Genomic DNA, 21,317 nt, shown 5'->3' with positions numbered 1-21,317 from the left:
CCGCAGTCAGGCCAGGAGGAGAAAAGAAAAAAGTATCGCGGTCGGGTGGCTGTTTCCAATGCGGAAGCTGGAGACATGTTGTCGCGAACTGCCCATTTGATTGTGAGAACCCAGCTGACAGACGAGAGAATCCACCGCGCGATGATAGGCTAACGGCACGCGTGTCCACCCATGTCTTGCAATCCACGCGTCCAGCGCTCAGGGACATTAAAATCTGGTGTAGGGAAGCGGTTATTGGTGCTATTGTGGACACCGGAGCAGATATTACCGTAGTGCGCGAAAGCCTTGTACCTGAGGAGTTCGTATCCCCACATGGGACGATCGATCTCGTCTCCGCTTTCGGAGAGAAGGTAGAGGCAAAACTGGCAGTAGTTCCGTTGGCGCTGTGTCGTGGCACTCCCCTGATCGAAAATGTGGACGATGCGACAGCGGTGTTGTGTGCGCTCACCGACAAGCTCACACAAGCCGACTGTCTAATTTCCGCAGACGCATGGGAACAGCTGCACGACACGGGCAAAACGGAAAGTGAGGGTCTCATGCAGGCGGTGGGAACTCTGTCGCCGCCGGCTGAAGACAGACCAGATAGATCAGGGCCAGACGTGGGCACCGAGCCCGTCCTGGCGTTCGCAGACGAAACCCTGTCCCAGCAGACAGTTGACAGTAATGAGGTCGAGCCATCACAAGCGGGCGGCACGGCTAAGCTTAGCGGGGCACAGAAGTTTCGCGTGGAGCAGCATGAGGATGACACTCTGCGTCAGGCCTGGCAGAACGCCAAGCAAGGAAAGGCGGGCATGTCTATCGTAGACGGAGTTTTGTATCATAAAGACCAGGTGCTAGGCCAAGGGGTACAGCAGTTAGTACTGCCAAGATTACGGCGCGAGGCCGCACTCAGCCCAGCACACGAGTTCTATTGGGGGGACACCTGGGCTTTCGCAAGACTAAAGCTCGCCTAAAGTACAGTTTCTACTGGCCGGGCATGAAGTCGGATATTCGCAAACACTGTGACAGCTACCATAGCTGTCAAGTGCATTCAGACCACCGGCGAACCGATAGGGTACTGATAACGCCTCTCACTCGCCCGAAGTTTCCCTTTCAGAAAGTGAACGTTGATATCATAGGTCCGATTGAGCCATCGTCTGGCCGAAGACATCGGTACGCGCTTTGCATAATAGATCTGTGCACGCGTTGACCAGAAGTAGTCTGCCTAAGGTCTTTGTCCGCCAGGGCAACCTGCGACACACTGCTTTCGGTGTTCAGCCGGACTGGGGTTCCCGAGGTGGTGTGCTCAGACTGCGGCACCAATTTCACAGCCGCACTTACGAAGGAGTTCCTCGAAAGACTCGGCTGTACCCCACGCTCTTCCGCTCCCAATCATCCGGTGAGCGGTGGAGAGGTGGAACAGAGTCTTTAAGACCATGCTCTCACACGTAATCGAAAAGGAACCGAAAAACTGGGACAAGTTCATTCCCTTTCTTCTTTGGGCCTATCGGGAGGTGCAACACGACACCAAGGCGCGTCACCCTTCCGAATGCTTTACGGCCGAGACCCAGTAGGGCCACTCGGTATCCTGAAGCAAAGCTGGGCAGGAGACATTGAGGTACCCAGGGTGTTAGCGTGTGCTCCCGCTGAGTATTTGAAAAATATGAAAGCACAGCTCGAGATTGCGGCCAACATTGCGGAGCTAACGACTAGAAAACAGCAAGAGGCGTACTCGTCGCACTAAAACAAGCCACTTAGACAGGGATGCAGCGGAGCTGGTGCACGCCACGTTCGAGCAGCACCAAGCATTATTTGCGAACGAACCGTCGATCGCGCCCGTGGGCGAGCACCGCATAAAGCTCGTGGAGGGGGCAACTCCAAGGCGAGGCCACCCTTATAGGATCCCAGAGGCTCTAAAAGACAAAGTAACGAGGCAAATTGATGAGCTCCTTGCACAAGGCCTAATCTACCCCTGTAAAAGCCCTTTTGCACACCCGATCGTGTGCTTTCCCAAAAAAGGCGGGTCGGTACGTCTTTGCATAGACTACCGAGCGCTGAACGCGGTAACCGAGACGGACGCATTTCCTATGGCTTGCCCCCACGAGCTGATCATGCGAGTCGGAGCCGCGAGGTTCATAACACTTCTGGACCTCAGGCGCGGCTATTGGCAGGTGCCACTCGCTCACGATTCTCAGCTTCCGACAGCGTTCACCTCGCACCTAGGTCAATTTGCCTGGCAGGTGATGCCTTTCGGTCTTAAGAAGGCAGTGGCAACCTTCCAAAGGAACATGAACCAGTTGCTAGCCGGGTAGGAAGAATACGCTTGCGTCTATCTAGACGATATCACCGTATTCAGCCAATCTCTAGAAGCGCATATCCATCATTTAAAGCGGGTGTTTTGCACTCTGGAGGAGGGGGGCCTGCACGCTAGCTGGGAGAAGTGCCAGGTAGCGATGCCTTCAATCCGCTACCTGGGGGCACGTTGTCGGCTCAGGCCGGCATGGTTCAGCCAAAGAGAAAATTGAGGCCATCGAAGGAATTCAAGCCCCTAAGACAAAGAAAGAATTGAGGAGCACCCTTGGGCTGTGCGGCTACTACCGTAGCTATGTTCCCAATTTTGCAGAAATCGCTCTGCCACTAACACGCCTGACAGGAAAAGGCGTGCCGAACAAAATACCGTGGCCAGATGACGCGGACAAAGCCTTGAAAGCCCTGAAGAAAGCTCTAAGCGAGGCGGTTTCACTGACCACTCCGGACCCACGAAAGCCGTATCTGCTTTTTACAGACGCGTCGGCAGTAGCAGCCGGTGCCTGTTTAGCGCAGCTTTCTGACAACGCCACTGAGGCGCCGATAGTCTTCGCCAGTCACAAGTTCACACCATCGCAGATGCGGTGGGCGGCAATCGAGAGGGAGGCATTCGGGGTAATTTGGGCATTAAAAAAGTTTGAGACGTGGGTGTTCGCCGCCACCATGACTGTCATCACTGACCACAATCCGCTCTCCTTTCTTACGAGCAGTGTGCCTCAAAGTGCAAAGCTTACGCGCTGAGCTCTTGCACTCCAACGCTACAATGTTACCATTGAACATCACAGAGGAGCCGACCACGCTAACGCAGATGCCTTGTCTAGAATACCCAACGTTTGTTGGGATAGTGCATTGGTTGACGCCCCGCGGTGACCGCTGGGGATAGTGGACCAGGGAACTGTGTGCATGGACAACATGTACTTGTTGTATTCAAGAAAGGCGCACGTCGATCGAACGAAAGTGTGGGATTTCTGTGCATGTTTTTTTTGTCTATATTTTGTGGACCTTAGTAGCATGTATCTGTGTGTGTGACGAAGGGTCGCAGCATGCGGGCTCACAGGCTCCAGTTGCTTGCTCGTGCAGAGGTACTCAACCGCCACTTGCCGAACCCTTTCTGTTGTTTGTTGCCTCGGCTTGTCTCTGAATAGATTAGCCGAGTCTTGGGGGGAAGGTGTAGGGTTCGGCGTGCTGTCGCATCTTTTTGTACATGTGTTGCGAATATTCCGTGAGAAGGCAGTGACCTAGGCTGCGCGTCCGGTTTTGTTTTATTTTGTTTTGCTTTGGTGCACACCGTTAGAAGGGGACTCATGCCTTTTTGGTTAGTCTCCCCATTCGTCCCTGCGGTTTCCTTCGCCGCTCCGGGCTGCGGGGCTATCTGCCGGCCTCGACCTTGGACCGCTGTCCCCTTGGCGAAGGATTGCGAGACCACCTAGGGAGGAACTCGGGGTAAGGGAAAACGCTGACATCAGTTCTGAGCTTTCCTATTCGTCAAAACTGATGAGCCGCAGTTAGCAGTTTATTTTTACATGTGGAAAGAGGCGCGGGCATCTTCGGGGTGTACCCGCGAAGGGAGCCGTGCCCATGTGCTTTGTCTCTAGCTACTCCTAGCTGGCAGGCGTTCGGTCTGGCCGAGTGCGGAGGGAGTGACAGTTGAGAGCTGGTGCAAGGCGCGCCAGTTTGGCTGTTGGGACGCAGTGTCCCTCGCCTCTGTGCAGGCGGTCGGCTAGGCCGGCCACAGATAGTTGTGGCCGTATACTGACTTTTGTTTGTACCCATCTGTAAATAGCCTGTATAAAAGTTCGTTTCTCACTAAATCGCTTCGCCTGCAAGTCATATCATCGAGAAGCCTTCAAGCGGTGCATCCAGTTTCTGGAAGTCACCGGACCAACACCCCCGGCAAACCTTTACTTCAAGAATTTCCAAATATACGGCAGCGATCAAATACTGAGCCGACTTTCAAAAATCTGACCGTGGCAATAGGTAGACAAATTATCCAAAGAGTGAGCTTAAAGTGCCAGGAAAATGGTACAAAGGCATCCTCTTTCCTTTCTTCTCCTTCATTTATTGTGTGGACCTCTCACATTTGGACAACTCATGTGAAATTCCGCAAGTGGGCTTTCCCACATATCACACGTGATAAGAACAAGATGGCTGACCAACAGCTTCGGACAATCGCAAAGCCAAAGTGTGCAGTTTCTTGCTTTATCCTTCCATAACGTTTTTCATATCTAACAGCCACACTTATGGCACTCGCCCTTTCGCTCAGGTCAACTGTGATGTGCAGGAAAGTGCAGAATTTCACATGAAATTCCCTAAGGGGGACCTGGTTGAGGTGTCATGAGCAGGGCAAGCGATCCCTCCTTTAGCATGATGTGCACATATGCCGTGCAAACAACGGAGGGCATGACGACAATAGGAAAGCTCTTGTTGCTTGGCCAAAAAATAGCCTGGTTCGGTTTCTGATCTCTGCCAATAGCAGTGATCTGGCCAGCAGTATGAACACCAACAGGCGCGCTGCTAGTCATTCATTTTTCATTTTCACTGTTCCAATGCCAATGTGCGTACCTCTCGATTTCGTCCGTACTGTACCTAATTCCAGCATGCCTAGAGTGTGCGCTCGTCAGGAACTGTTCGCTGTTTGTGTGATGAAGCCTCCTTGTACATGCATTTCTGCGTTTTTGGCAGCTTTTATTTTTCGGGGAGGGGGTGGAAGGAAGAGGGCTTCAATAACACGGCCTTCGGATTATTCGTGCATTTGCTCTGGTTTCTTGTAGTCCGAATTTATGAGGTTTTACTGCCCAACATATTATTTTCAGCTGCTAGTCATGTCAATTCAAGGATTTAATTTGCACACTCATTTCACATTACAGGTTGTATGCTGTTATGCTGTCTAATCAAGCAGTATACATTTCTGCGCACGTCATTTTTTGTTGTCCATTGCTGAGTCAGTCTGGGTTTGTTTAGTTCCAGTTGGAAAAATCGTACACTTTATGAAAAAATTGGGACAACAATTTTTTTCTACTTATCTTTTCCCCAAAACTTTCTTTTAATACTCACCAGATAGGTATTCAATAGTCGATTCGATATTCGAAGGCACCTTTACACCATATTTGTATTCAATTCATATTCAAAAACTTGGAATCATCACAAACCCCTAATATAAATCTTTGCCTTCCTCCTTGTGCTCCCCTGCGTACAAAATTAGAGCCAGAAGAGCTTTTAGCAATGTTGTTGTTGCTTTGTTGCACTTACTGCAAGCAAGTTATTAAAGGAGCAAGCTGCCTTCACACAAGTTTCCCTTAGCAGGATGCCAGAAGACAGGGGATATCTGTTGTTGCAGCAAACCCTTGGGCAGATGACACGCTTATTCTTACACTCTTCCTGTCTGCAAGAGGCAGTGGTAGTCGAATATAATTTCCAAAGGAGAGGGGGGAGTGTCCGTAGCCACAGCCAACTGCGATGCCGCCTATTCATTCAATCTTTTCTTTCTTACTGATTTCTTTTCATGTGTTGAGGACAGAAAGACAAAGAATGCATGTCTGCCTTTCCAAACTGTAGAAGCCACAGCAAATGCTGCAGTAGTGAATAATGCCATTCAGAACCTTCAGTGAGCTGAGCATGAAAAAACTGTCAGGATAGCATTAAAAGCCTCATCAGGAAAAAAAAATGTGTCGTGAACTACAAAATTCACCCACTGGCTGGGAGGAAGTGAGATCACTTCTGGTAAAGGATTGCATGGCCAATGCTTAAGTGGGGAGCCTGGTCTTGAAAAGAAAAATTTTATTAATGAAGTCACAGTTTAGAAACCTTCAGGGAACATGTATTTTTGTGTGCCGATTCCAAATATCTCATTAACTTTCATATAAAACAATTCCTTGAGCACTTATGCAAATTTTATGCATGTATCTTGTGAAAAGCTTTGAAAAAATTTTGCTGTGGGAAACTTGCTGAAACGTATGCCACTGGGTTCTCTTGATACTAAGGAATGCAGTAAGAGTAAAAGTGTCTACTTGCCTATTGTGATGTTCCTTGTGTGTGCTACGAAGGGCCTCGTTTCGGCGGGCCTGGCCCCGTGACAAGACGGCGGGCACCATCAATTACCGAGCCATACTCGTTGAGAGTGAACGACCAAAAGGAAGGGGTTTAAGCACAACCGGACCCCCTTTCCATAGTGTCGGCACGTGTCGAACGCCGCCGCCGCCGCCGTGGGGAGACGGGCGTTATCTTCCCCAATTGCCGTGGCCGTGCCAGGAACAAAGGGCCTCGTTTTGGCGGGCCTGGCCCCGTGGCAAGACAACGGGCATCATCAATCAACCCTCCCGAGCACATCCCAGGACAAGGGACCACTTTCCCGGCCTTTTAGTGACCTCGCGTTCCGGCCTTGAGTGGCGAGTGTCATTTGATGGAGAACGGAGGTCGGTGACCCGCGGGAACCGTCAGCGGGCCATAGACCGTCTACCACAGCCGACGCTACCTCGTCGACAACCTTCTTTCCCTCGGACTCAACACGTGAGGGGGGCGAGACCATAAGTGCGGTGGTGTGTTTGTGCGCCCAAGTGGAAGCCCTAGGCCCCTCCCACTCCGGCGTGGGCGTCCTCACCCTAGGGAGTGTGGGGATAAGAGGATATAAAAATCGACAAGGAGTACGGAAGAGGAAACGCTCAGGACGACATCGTTCGCCAAGGGGGCCTTCAGCGCCGAAGCCCGACGGCGTGCAGCTTCTGCCAGCAACCGTTCGAGCTCAACTCCGGAGCCCCTCCATCGTCTCCATGAAGTCGTCGGCACGTAAGCTCGGACGCCCCAGCCTCTGATGTATAATCATAATCATGTGTAATTATTGAATATATCTGTTTGTTTAAACTGAGCCATACGGTGTCTCTTTGCCTCTCCGTCCCGTGTGGACCTGCGCATTATGGGGGTCGTCACACTGGTGTCAGAAGTGGGGTGGACCGTGCGAGGTTGTCGAGAAGCTTTCTCCGGTAAACTTCAGAGTCCGAGACGTGAGCCGGCGCTTGATAAGGATACACGCAAATCGCCTCAAGTCGGCACCGGTTCAGTATTCACGAAATGAGGAAAGGGAAAGCGCGGATTTTGATGGGGACAGAAGTGAAGCGGAGCGCGCAGATAGTTCGCAAGAAACGCCCTCTCCTGCATTTGTTCGGCAGGCGCCAGAGGTGACGGCCGAAATGCCACCGGATTTACTTCATGCATTGCTAGAAGAAGAAGAAGCGCGCGAGGTTGCCGCGCAGGTAACGCCAGGAGAGGCTCCTGCCACGAGCCCTCGCGAGTCTCAAAGCAGACAAAGGGCCACAGACTTACTTGGTATGACTCATGAAGGCCGATATCCGCTGCGAAATCTGAAAGCTAAGTCGGACTAATGGCGTAAACAGAGCGGAGTTGGTAGTTAAACCTTTCTGCCATTAAGTAACACCTTCACAGGAGAGCATGCGGAGCGCATGCAGAACCTGCCCTACTTCCTTTCGTTATCTATATTTTTGTCTGTGCCGTGATCGTGCTAGAAGTGGGAGCTCCTTTGTAACTGTGGTAAATTTATATCGTCCAGTTTGGACTAGAAAGGAGAGGCTTGGGTGCTGAGTTTCATGTTTATCTGTAAAAGAAGATCAGTGCTGCCCCTGGAGACGCCAGTTATGACAGCTGAGGCATATGGTGTTGTGCAGTGGTGTTGAGTGCAGCGAAAAGTGTTTTGTCGGACGCACTGTGCGAGGCGATTCAGAAAGCGAAGGGGAGCTGCATGGACTCAAATGTTCGGAGAACATTCTTCTGGAGGGTGAGCGAGTGTGACGTTCCTTGTGTGTGCTACGAAGGGCCTCGTTTCGGCGGGCCTGGCCCCGTGACAAGACGGCGGGCACCATCAATTACCGAGCCATACTCGTTGAGAGTGAACGACCAAAAGGAAGGGGTTTAAGCACAACCGGACCCCCTTTCCATAGTGTCGGCACGTGTCGAACGCCGCCGCCGCCGCCGCGGGGAGACGGGCGTTATCTTCCCCAATTGCCGTGGCCGTGCCAGGAACAAAGGGCCTCGTTTCGGCGGGCCTGGCCCTGTGGCAAGACGGCGGGCATCATCAATCAACCCTCCCGAGCACATCCCAGGACAAGGGACCACTTTCCCGGCCTTTTAGTGACCTCGCGTTCCGGCCTTGAGTGGCGAGTGTCATTTGATGGAGAACGGAGGTCGGTGACCCGCGGGAACCGTCAGCGGGCCATAGACCGTCTACCACAGCCGACGCTACCTCGTCGACAACCTTCTTTCCCTCGGACTCAACACGTGAGGGGGACGAGACCATAAGTGCGGTGGTGTGTTTGTGCACCCAAGTGGAAGCCCTAGGCCCCTCCCACTCCGGCGTGGGCGTCCTCACCCTAGGGAGTGTGGGGATAAGAGGATATAAAAATCGACAAGGAGTACGGAAGAGCAACGCTCAGGATGACATCGTTCGCCAAGGGAGCCTTCAGCGCCGAAGCCCGACGGCGTGCAGCTTCTGCCAGCAACCATTCGAGCTCAACTCCGGAGCCCCTCCATCGTCCCCATGAAGTCGTCGGCACGTAAGCTCGGACGCCCCAGCCTCTGAATCATAATCATGTATAATTATTGAATATATCTGTTTGTTTAAACTGAGCAATACGGTGTCTCTTTGCCTCTCCGTCCCATGCGGACCTGCGCATTATGGGGGGGTCGTCACACTATCATAGAAATGTGAAGAAAAGTGTGCATTCTCGTTTCTGAAGTGGCAGCTTCAATACCCTGTAACTCAAGTTCTATAGTAGCCAGGATGATAATTTTACCCTTATTGCATTCCTTAGCACCAAGATGACCCAATGACATACATTTCAGCGATTTTCCTACAGCAAATTTTCTTCCAAGCTCTTCACAAAATAATTGCACAAAGATTACATAAGTGCCCAAGAAATTGTTTTACATGAAATTAAATTACATATTTAGAATCAGCGTGCAAAAATACATGTTCCCTGAAGATTTCACAATTATTACTAGATTAATAAAATTTTGTTCTCAGGACCAAACTTCCCCCTTAAGGTCGCTGTGAATTTTTTTTTGGCAGAGGTCCTTCAAGGAAGAGGACCAGGCTTAAGTTAACTATCTACAAAATTTCCAAACATTTCTAAACTACATCCACCGCAGCACCACCTGGCTGAAACAAAACAATGAGTTTTGGAAGCAGCCTGAATCATTACATTACCATTTTTCGGAGGCATCAGTAGTGCCTGCACCGCCAGCTCTCAAAGCCCAAACGTTGATTTTGGGGCTGTATATTCACCTATAAGCCACAACATTTCCAACCTCCCGACCATGATTGCGTAATCATAAATAGCACAAAGCATAAATGAATCTGTGAGGTATAAAACAGTGCTATAAATAAATAAAATAACACATAAGGTGTGCCAGGATAAAGCCAGGTGGCGCTCAGGCAAAAAGACTGACGCTGGTGGCGCTCGGATTGAAAGACGTTGAAGTTTGCCGTCTCCTCTCGTGAAGGACGTGCTGCCAAGCTGCCTGTCTTGTCACCAACATCGTGACAAATCTGGTGGATGTAGGACCAATCCCATGTCCCATACCCTAACAGTTAGCCGGAGCTCCAGCCCTATACCCGTCGAGACGCCCGTTCACCGTGCCTGCCGCTGGATTTGAGGCTTACCACCCAAGCCTGCACCATCGGTTATGTCCATGGAAAAACTCGGTGCCATCCCAATGCCTGACGCGACCACTCCTTACTTCATACTCCAGCACCCCCGCATCTCGAAGTCCTTCCACGGTGACATCTTTGACGAAGACAGGTTGCAGCACCACGAGCAAGTGGGATGATGCCACCCAGCTCATGAACGTCTACTTCAGCCTAGACGACAGCACTTCGACATGGTTCGAAAACCACGAAGAGCAGTTGTCTTCCTCGAGTGAGTTCCGGCGTCGTTTCCTGGAAACTTACGGCAGCTCGGATCGTCGCGAACGGGCAGAACGCGCTCTATGAAGCGCCTCTTCCTGCACGCAGACCCTGCAATGTCTGAGGACAAAAAGCTGTGCCATCTCATGCGTGGCGTCAAAGAGCAGCTTTTTGCTGGCCTTTTCCGCAGCCCTTAGAAGACTGCCGCCAAGTTTCTTGCTGAGTCTTCCACGATTGACAAGGTTCTTCAGCCAAAAGCGTTCGCGTACGATCGACCCAGCGATCTGTTTCCGGCGAGTTACCATTCCACGAAACCGACGCCTCACTGTTACGCTGCTGGCCTTTTTCCGAAGACAAGAAAAGGCGTAGCCATAACCTCAGCACAGAGGACCCAAGAAATCCCAGAGCAGAATCATAATTATCTTCATCATCACCATCGCCAACATCATCATCAGCCTGACTACACCTACTGCAGGACAAAGGCTTCTCCCATGACTCTCCAATTAACCCTGTTCTTTGCCAGCTGCGTCCACCCTATGCCTCATCATCATCCTCATCATCATCAGCCTTACTACACCCACTGCAAGGCAAAGGCCTCTCCCATGTCTCTCCAATTAACCCTGTCTTTTGCCAGCGTCACCCACCCTTTGCCTGCAAACTTCTTAATCTCATCCGCCCACCTAATCTTCTGCCGTCCCCTGCTACGCTTACTTTCTCTTGGAATCCACTCCGTTACTCTTAAGGACCAGCGGTTACCTTGCCTTCGCAATGCATGCCCTGCCCACGCCCGTTTCTTCCTCTCTATTTCGACTAGGATGTCATTAACCCGCGTTTGTTCCCTCACCCACTCTGCCCGCTTCCAGTCCCTTATCGTTGCACCTATCATTTTTCTTTCCATGGCTCGCTGCGTTGTCCTTAACTTAAGCTGAACTCTTCTCGTTAGCCTCCACGTTTTTGACCTGGAGGTGAGTACCGGAAAGATACAGTTGTTGTACACTTTTCTCTTCAGGGAAATTGGTAAACTGCCATTCATGATCTGAGAGAACTTACCATATGCGCTCCACACCATTCTTATCCTTCTAGTTATTTCCCTCTCATGATCCGGATCAGCTGTCACTACCTGCCCTAAGTATTCCTTTACAACTTCCAGGCTCTCGCTGCCAATTGTGAATTGCTGTTCCCTTGTTAGACTGTTGAACATTCCTTTGGTTTTCTGCATGTTAATTTTCAGACCCAGCCTTCTGCTCTTCCTGTCTAACTCATTGATCATGATTTGCAGTTCACCTCCTGAGTGACTCAGCAAGGCAATGTCATCAATGAATCGCAGGTTATTTAAGTATTCTCCATTTACTCTTATTCCCAACTGTTCCCAATTCAGGCCTCGGAATACCTCCTCTAAAAGGCAGTGAATGGCATTTGCGAGATCGTGTCTCCTTGTCTGACGCCCTTTCTTATTGGAATTTTATTGCTGACTTTATGGAGGACTATGGTAGCTGTGCAGTTGCAATATATATTTTCCAGTATTTTGACATAAGGCTCTTCTACACCCTGATTACACAATGCCTGTATGACTGCTGAGGATTCCACTGAGTGGAATGCTTTCTCGTAATCAATGAAGGCTATATATAGAGGTTGGTTATACTCTGCACATTTTCCTATCACCTGATTGATAGTGTTAATATGATCTATTGTGGAATAGCTTTTACAAAAGCCTGCCTGATCATTTGGTTGATTAAAGTCTAAGGTTGCCCTTACTCTATTAGCGATTACCTTGTAAGCAACAGATAGTAAGCTGATCCGTCTATAACTTTTCAAGTCCTTAGCGTCTCCCTTCTTATGAATTAAGATAATGTTGGCATTCTTCCAAGCTTCTGGTACGGTTGAGGTCATAAGGCATTGCGTATACAGGTTGGCTAGTTTTTCTAGAACGATCTCCCCTTCAACAGATCTGCTGTTACCTGATCCTCCCCAGCTGCTTTTCCCCTTTCTATTGCTCCTAAGGCTTTCTTTGCTTCCTCTTTCGTTACTGGCGGGATGACACAATGCTCTGCGCTACTGTTTCTCTCATTAACACTATGATTACATTGGCTACTGTACAGGTCTGTGTAGAACTCTTCAGCTACTTTAACTATCTTCTCCATATTGCTAATGACATTGCCTTCCTTGTCTCTTAGCGCATACATCTGGTTTTTACCTATGCCTTGTTTCCTCTTCACCGCTTTTAGGCTACCTCCGTTCTTTAGAGCATGCTCGATTCTCTCCATATTAAACTTCCTTATGTCGGCTACCTTGCGCTTATTTATTAACTTCGATAGGTCTTTCAGTTCTATCTGTCGGTAGGGCTAGATGCCCTCATGCTTTGGTGTTTCTTAATCAGATCTTTCGTCACCTGAGATAGCTTTCCGGTATCCTGTTGAACTGTCCTACCGCCTACTACTGCGCACTCTGTAATGATGGCTGTCAGATTATCGTTCATTGTATGAACATCAAGATCGTCTTCCTCAGTTAAAGCCGAATATCTGTTCTGTAGTGATATCCTGAATTCCTGTACTTTCCCTCTTGCCTCTAACTCGTTAATGGACTTCCTCTTCACTAGCTTCTTCCGTTCCCTCTTCAAGTCTAAGCTAATTCAAGGCCTTACCATTCTGTGGTCGCTACAGCGCACCTTTCCGAGAACGGCCACATCCTGAATGATGCCAGATTGAACGCACAGTATGAAGTCGATTTCATTTTTAGTCTCACCATTGGGGCTCTTCCAGGTCCACTTCCTGTTCTCTTGTTTGCGGAAGAAAGTATTCATGATCCGCAAGTTATTTTTATCTGCAAATTCTACTAATGGCTCTCCCCTGCTATTTCTAGAACCTATCCCATGGTCCCTACCGCGTGGTCGCCAGCCTCCTTCTTGCCCACCTTCGCATTGAACTCGCCCATCAGTACAGTGTAGTGTGATTTTACTTTATTCATTGCCGATTCCACGTCTTCATAGAAACTTTCAACGGTCTCGTCATCATGGCTGATAATGACGCATAGGCCTGCACCACTGTCAGCTTGTACCTCCTATTGAGCCTAATCACAATAGCTGCTGCCCTCTCGTTAATACTATAGAGCTCCTCTACGTTGGCAACTATATCCTGATTAATGAGGAATCCAACACCTAGTTCTCGTCTATCCGCTAATACGCAATAGCACAGTATGTGTACGTCCTTTAGTACTGTATACGCCTCACCTGGCCCCCTAACTTCACTAAGCCCTATGACATCCCATTTAATTCCCGCTAGTTCTTCGAACAGCACTGCTAGGCTGGCCTCACTAGATAAAGTTCTAGCGTTAAGCGTTGCCAGGTTCAGATTCCAATGGCGGCCTGTCTGGAGCCAGAAATTCTTAGCACTCTCCACTGCGTCATAGGTCTGACTGCCACCGTGGTCAGTTGCTCCGCAACCGCTGGGGACTGAGGGCCAATGGTTAATTGGTTTGCTCATAGAAGGTTGTGGCCAAGTAACATCCCTGCCTTTCCCTCCTCCTCTTTATATCTATCTATTACACCAGGGTGGCCAAATCCTGTTCTGGTGAGGGAGTGTGTTGTCGGTTCTGGTCATCGAGATCAGGCCGCACCCCAGGCCTGGTTATGCAAATCAATCGGCACGCGGATTTTTTTTCCCTTTTTTTTCTTTTTCTTTTCAAACCCGGTGGAGAATTGTGCGGCACCAGGATTTGAACCCCGGTCCTCTTGCACGCGAGGCGGATGCTCTACCTCTACGCCATCGCTGCATCGTACCCTATGCCTGCAAACTTCTTAATCTCATCCATCCACCAAACCTTCTGCCACCCCCTGCTACCCTTACCTTCTCTTGGAATCCACTCCCGTCTAATTGCTAATCATTCTCAGGTCACGCATATGCAGCGTCCTATGGTTTATGGTTTATGGGGGTTTAACGTCCCAATGCGACTCAGGCTACGAGAGACGCTGTAGTGAAGGGCTCCGGAAATTTCGACCACCTGGAGTTCTTTAGCGTGCACTGACATCGCACAGCACACGGGTCTCTAGAATTTCGCCTCCATCAAAATTCGACCGCCGCAACCGGGATCGAACCCGCATCTTTCGGGCCAGCAGCCGAGCGCCATAACCACTCAGCCACCGCGATAGATGTCCTGCGTTAGACCACGACCCCGCGGCCATAACACTTATAGCTTGGTCGCATTCACAACAGCACCTATTTCCCAATCCTTAACAACTCGCACAAAGCATGTGGACAATGTTCTGCGGAGGGCACTGGAGGCTTTACGTAGCTTTCTATGAACACATAGAGCACAACTTCATCCAAGTGGTGGTGCAGGCCAAGTAGGAGGTTGCTCTAAACTCGGGCCCATCTGTAAACTCTACCACCACGCCCAAGAGCAACACTGTTCACGCGCCATAGGCAAGTGTCCTGGGGCTGTATGGCCAGAGCTTTACCCAGCTTGATAACGCATGCCATGGAAGACCAAATATAACATGAGCCTCTCCAAGTGAATTGAATCCTCTGGCTTCCTCATGAAATGGTTCTCAGATTTTTAAAAAAACAGCGTTTACTGCCCATAGAACTGTCACGATTCCAGATTACATGTCGCAGCAGCAATCCATCATTTACTAGCATATCAAGCTCAGCTTCTTCACTGCCACGCAGCGATCAGATGGTCGATGCTTCTACATTTACTTTGAACACACCAGCATTCTGACACGTAGAAGACAAAGGGAGGTTGGCCTACATCAATGTATTATCACATTCTGATGACAAAGAAGTTGCAAGTTAGTAAAGGCTGAAAAAGGAATACGAAATCTCTGCCACAGGTCATTTTCACAAATGTTCACACCTCTCTAAGCTTTGTGCATCTTCGCCCTGTCCACTGCCGAAACAGTCATTTGTCAACAAGCCTTTCGCGTCTCATAAATTACCTAATTGCCTCTAATTTACCATTCTTTTCTTTTCTATCTCACAAACACTTTCCCTGTACAGGTTGTAAACAAGCTGAATTATGCCAATTTTCTTTTTACTCGAGTACACATGTGCTTGCATATATATGTTTTCCTGTATATATAATGCATCCTCAATCTGCTCTCCTCCCAGTTCCCATCTTATTTTTCTCCTATCACTCTATCCCATTTAGTATTCACACCAGCCACATACAGCCAGCACCACCTTTGCTCAACAACTGCATTACCAAAGAAGGTCGTGCAACAACAAGGTGTGGCCGGACATGCTCCTCTAGTCAGGCGTCTGAGACTTGCCTCAGCACCAAGTCCAGGCGCCGCTGTTGTTTCCACATTGCTGCTGTCTTCAGTTACAAAAGTCCTCCTCTGTTCCTCCTGGCTTCCAGAGTGGCACTCCTCTGACCGAGGTGTGGCCAGCGGCGCCTTGCCCAGGAACTGACGGACGGTCGGGTGGACGCTGGCCAAGGCCTGCTGACTGTCTTCCCAGCCTCCTCCACTCACTGCTGAACACTGTGCCAGGCATGAATGAAAAGCCAACAAAAAAGGGCAAGGCTCACTGGCTGCAAAATGACTGGAATGTGAGCTGGCCAGTGAATGTTCGTCGTACACACACAGACGCATGCACGCAGAGAGGGAGAGAGAAAGAATGCCAGACAGGATGCATCAAGACATAAGAAGAGTTTCTTCTAGTGCAAAAGCAGTACTTCACAATGTCTAATCGGCTCATTGAGTTTTTGTGAAGCCTGACCTTGAGGATGACCTTGGCCAAACTATAATATCATTTCAGTACCAACACGAGTCACTACATCATCGTCATCATTACTTGTCTTGTTCATTACAAACTCATCTGATAAGATAGTAAAGTCAGGAGCTCTAACCTGTGACATTAGCGACCACCTCCCCATATTTTTGTTCTTGCGGCGCAAAAAGGCCACTTGTAAACAGACACAGATGAGTGTGTATCATTCCATATCACCTGAAGCATTAGCATATTTAAAGGAAATGATTAGACAGACTGATTGGACAGATATTTTTTACATTTTAGATATGAACACAGCATATGAAACATTTTTAGCCAGATTCCAAGCAATATATGCTGATTGTTTCCCTCTTAAACCTTATTGTCAGCCTAAATAGGCCCGGAACCCATGGATTACACAGGAGTTGATAAGGAAAATAAACCAGAACAACAAACTTTACCAGCGTTTCATAGAAGCACGCGATCGAGTAAAGTGGCTATAATACAAAGCATTTCGTAATAAACTAAACAGCAAAAATAAAAAATAAAAAAGGACTACTACCACCGTATTTTTGATGCAGACTGTCTATGGAAGAGCGACAAAGTATGGAAGAAATTAAATTATTAAGCACAATGAAAGCCTTATCATAAATGACAAAGAGACACATGGAACAAAACTTTCCGACTGTTTTAACAATTTTTTTGCCGAAATAGGTGGAAACAGCGGGCACATCAGATCAACCACTCAAATACCAAAAAAATCTTAAAAGCACATTCCTTCAGCCAACCTGTGCAAGCCAAGTTAGTACTGTATTCCAAAGCCTTAACAACGGTCGTAGCACGGATGCAGATGGCTTAGAGATAAGGCCTATTAAATATGTAACTGATCATTTTGCACACTCGCTAGCACATATATTTAATTAAGCACTCTCACCAGATGTGTTCCCAAAGAACATGCAATTAGTGCATGTTATCGTAATTCATAAGGGAGGTGACAGAAACAATATAAATAACTACCGTCCAATTTCCATTTTATTAACATTTTCTAAAGGGCTAGAAAAAACAATTAATATTCGAATGGATAATTTTTCTCCAAAACATAGCCTGTTCACTGAATGTCAGTTTGTATTCAGGAAAAGGCATTCCAAAGAAAGTGCTTTGCTGAACCAAGAAGACATTATCTTAGAAAGTATAGAAAAGAAACTAATGACTTTGGGAATCCATATAGATTTCAGCAAAGCCTTTGATCGTGTTAATCACAATCTATTAATAGACAAGCCAGAAAAGTATGATTTCCGTTCATACTTATCCTCACATTCACAGATCTTTGAAATTAGTGACTATAAAACACAAATCCAATCTATACAAATTGGTGCGCCAAAAGGCAGCATCCTTGGTCCCTTCCTTTTTCCATTTTATATAAATGATCTAGTGCTAATTGATAATTTGTCCAAATTTGCAATCTACGCTGATGATTGCAACATATTTTTTAGTGGAAAAAATTAATTGATAGTCTACCACTCGCAAGTTGTTTGTTTTCGGTTGCAAGAGTGGTCTGAGAATAACAACCTCTTATTAAATGAATCAAAAACAAAATGTGCTTTGTTCCGTGTACCAGGTAAATGTGTGGAAATGCCTGAAAGCATTATAATTGGCCCATATAAAATTAATAGAGAGACATCTGTGAAAACACTTAGAGTTGTTTTCTCTGAACACATGCTTTGGAACGACCATGTCAATCATTTTTGCTCAAAAGCGCGAAAGGTAAGTGGCATTCTCAATAGAAATCGCCATTTATTTCCTGCCAAAATTATCCATTCGAATATTAATTGTTTTATATAATTCCTTGTTCCATTCCGTGCTCAGTTACTGTGCACTGGTGTGGGGAAACACTAGGGCACAAAATTTAAACAAGCTAATCTTACTGCAAAAAAAAGCCAATAGAAAATGTTCCATTCAATGTGCATACTAAAACTGTTCTACAAATACAAAATAATGAAAGCCGATAACATCTGTGCTTTTCTCGTGTGGTTCTTATCCCTTGTCCCATCCTTTTTGCGCAGTTATTCATTGTTCCCATAACATATACAAGTACAAACTAATAAAAAGTTACACTAGAGCGATACAGGGCAAGTTAGATACACTCCTCTCACTCGCTAACCTCCACAAACAAGGATAGGTATACCCTCATCGCCATAAACTGCCTTGGAAAGTTCATGTCAAGCGTACAAGTTATGGCCACCAATGCATTCACTCCCCCACACACTCAATGACTTCGCGAAGCAAGATATAGACGTTACGACACTTAACAAAGCTGACACAATCCAGTTGTTTGTTAACGACCATTAGTGTAACTAGAGACCACTCTTTTATACTTTCTTTTTCACTGTGATTTTTTTTTCTTCCTTGTAAAATGAAGAAAAAATTGAACTGTTACAGTGCTGTCATTGTTGCCAGTGTGGCTGGAGCTTTGTCTAGCTGTCATTGTGCAGCTTTTTCTCCTACCCCCTTTTTTTGCCATGTATATTTTATTTTGGTGAAAATAAGATTGATTGATTGAATGATTGATTGTTTGATTGATTGATTGATTGATTGATTGATTGATTGATTGATTGATTGATTGATTGATTGATTGATAACAATAAAGTGAATACTGCCACGACTCAACCCCACAGCAACGTGAACAGATCAGCTTCACTGGCCACTGCATGAGAGCACCATGCTATCGCCGCAGCTGATCACGGCTTGTGTTAAACTGCAACACACTCTCGCACTGTGAATCATATACTAACAAACCAATATCATCATCAGACATGGTGACGAACCAGAAAAGCAAAACCATGAGCCACCCAGGCTAAACACATGCTTCTGCACTCGGTTTAACTACGTTAAAACCCTACTACTTTTTCTTTTATGCTGAGCTCACAGGACTTATGGGAGGAGGGTACATACACTGTCAGCAGCCTGCCCTCCACTGGCATAGTACTTGGTGATGATGCCCACACGCAGCCGGTCCAGCATCATCTGCAGCTGGTAGATCCTCTGCACAGCAAAGGGCAGGACAAGTGCCTTCGTGAGCTGCACTCTGCATTTGGCTATGCTTTCTCTTCCAATTTGACTCAAGCCAGTCTGTATTCTTCATCCTCCTTTGCTCCTCATTTTGCGTGCACCATGCCAACAACACCTGCGTGTTTGTCACTACATTTCTGCCACACTCTAAAAAAAAAAAAAAAGAATGCTGGAAACAATTCTTCTAATCCATAACACAGCTTTTAAACCTTTCTTTTGACATGTGCTTCTGCGGGGCGCAGGAAGGAAAGTAGGAGTTGCTGCTGTTGAGGTGCACGAGGGTTGAGGAGTGGCTGTCGGTTCTGGAGCGGGCGAAGCCAAGTGCGATGAAGGGCCCTGGCTGACATCAGTGGTATTGGGGTTATGCTAGGTTGAATGCGTGTCACAAGATGAACTCTGATCCGTGTTTCCGGAATGTGGACTGGTCGGCACTTGGGTGCAGTCAATGAATGTCAAAATGTTAGCAGAAAAGCCACTGGAGCTGAGGAGGGACGTTGCTGCTGAATGACTTCATGACGAACAGCCGAAAATTTGAACAAGTGCCGCACTTGCCCATCATCCAGCCGGTAAGAGGCAGGCCCACGTCGCTCCACAACTCTTCGAGGCTATGAAAACTGAGTAGACAGCTTGCCTCGCACAGTCGGCTAGTGAACTCCCACATACTCGCCGATCTGAAAGTCACTGTACTTGGCTCCACTCCGCTGGTCCGCAAAAAACTTATACTTGGCTTGCTTCTGCTCAAGCTTCTGTTACAAGAGCTTAAGTGCTTTTGTGGGATCTGTCGGAAAGCACTGATCCATTAAACTCACAACATAAAGTCTTGTGCAAGGCAACCGGCCATGAAGTAAGATTGCCGGTGCGATTCCTGTCAAGGTATGTGGTGTACATTGGTACACACCGAGGTAGTCAACAATAGCGGTACGCAAGTCACATCGCTCGTACAGAGGCAGCTGAACATATGCCATGGAAACCTTATTAAACTGTTCAACAAGCCCATTGGCTTGGGGGTGATAAACCGAAGAGTAGCAATGGCAGATCCCCCATTCCTGGAGCATGATTTGCATATCTGCAGATGAGAATTGTGGTCAGTGATCATGCACAATCTACTGAGGGTAACCCTCACAAGCAAAAAGCCCTAGAAGAAATTCTTGAACTGTTGCAGTTGTGATAGTATTCATGAAAGAAACCTCCGGCTACTTATTACAGTAGTCCATGAGTGTGATCACGAAGTGACAGTCACTACGAGCTTGGTCGAAAGGTCCCACAATGTCAATTGCAACCTTATCCCAAAGCTTGTCTGGGACCGGTTGCAGAGGAGCTGCAACTGGACGAGCCGACTTGTCACATGACACATGTCCGTACTAATTCTTCAACGTGCTCGTCCGTTCACGGCCACCAGTAGAGCTCTTGAAGTCAGCTCTTCGTGCAGCCAATTCTGGGGTGTGACTCACGCACGATGTCCATGAGGCGTTGTCGCAAACTTTGGGCAACGACGACTCTGTCACCTCGGTGTAATACGTCCTGCAGGATGGACAACTCCACATGTAGTAGATAGTAGGGTCTGAGATTTTGCGGCAGGGATCTCTTGTCAGGCCATGTCGCAGATGTAAATTGCATGGTTTGTGCAACAATCGCATCACTGATGTTTGCCTCTTGTACTTATTGTAAAGTCACAGCAGGGGATAGCAGGCAGACGAAATCGCCATCACTTGCGTCGAACTCACTTGGCCCACTTCATGATGTAGCTGTAACACAACAGGCAACGTGAAATTCGCAACGGCCGATGTCCCATTCCTTTCGTCGATAGTAAACCGACAAGTGCACTGTGATCACACCGCAGCACAAAAGGCCGGCCTCACAAGTAAACCTGCCAGCGTTTGCACGCCCAAACGGAAGCTAGGGCCTCACGTTCGCCAAAAGGGTACTTTCTTTTTTGAGGTGTCAAGGCAGGTAATGGCCGTTGTCTTGCTGAAGCACTACCCCAAGCCCACACCAGGAAGCGTCAGTCGTTAGGACAACAGGAAGGTCGGGGTGAAAAAAATGCAGCACGCTGCATGACTTCAGCATGAATTTCAGTAGCTTGAAGCTTGAGTCAGCAGCAGAGATGCAAGCGAAGGCTGAGTCGCTTCCACGAGGCAGGGCGCGTATAGGCTCAATGACATCGAAGTAATGCGGGATAAACTTGGTAGAAACCCGCGAGTCCAACGAAGGAGCAAACCTCACCGATGTTAGAGTCAGAGCCTTCGTAATCACCTCGATGGCAGAGGAAAGTGGAAACAGTCCTTCACCGTGGCCCAAGAAAGCGAGCTTTGGGACATGAAAGACACATCTGTGATTGAGCT

At 48.0% G+C, this 21,317-nt stretch overlaps 1 protein-coding gene across 4 annotated transcripts in view; it reads right to left on the bottom strand.

Annotated features, from left to right (window-relative positions):
• Window positions 1–21,317, bottom strand: part of D12 (YEATS domain containing 2 homolog D12) — a 100,767-nt gene that overhangs the window by 70,138 nt on the left and 9,312 nt on the right. For all 4 annotated transcript variants that reach the window (XM_077668245.1, XM_077668248.1, XM_077668246.1 and 1 more), the window contains exons 4-5: window positions 18,859–18,948; window positions 15,465–15,677 (exon numbers count right to left, since the gene is read on the bottom strand). In XM_077668245.1, coding sequence (XP_077524371.1) covers window positions 15,465–15,677; window positions 18,859–18,948 — 303 coding nt within the window. The remainder of the gene's footprint in view (window positions 1–15,464; window positions 15,678–18,858; window positions 18,949–21,317) is intronic.

The sequence above is a fragment of the Amblyomma americanum genome, chromosome 6 (genome assembly GCF_052857255.1).
Source record: "Amblyomma americanum isolate KBUSLIRL-KWMA chromosome 6, ASM5285725v1, whole genome shotgun sequence".
Taxonomy (NCBI): Eukaryota; Metazoa; Arthropoda; class Arachnida; order Ixodida; family Ixodidae; genus Amblyomma; species Amblyomma americanum.
This window is presented reverse-complemented; position numbering and strand designations above follow the sequence as displayed.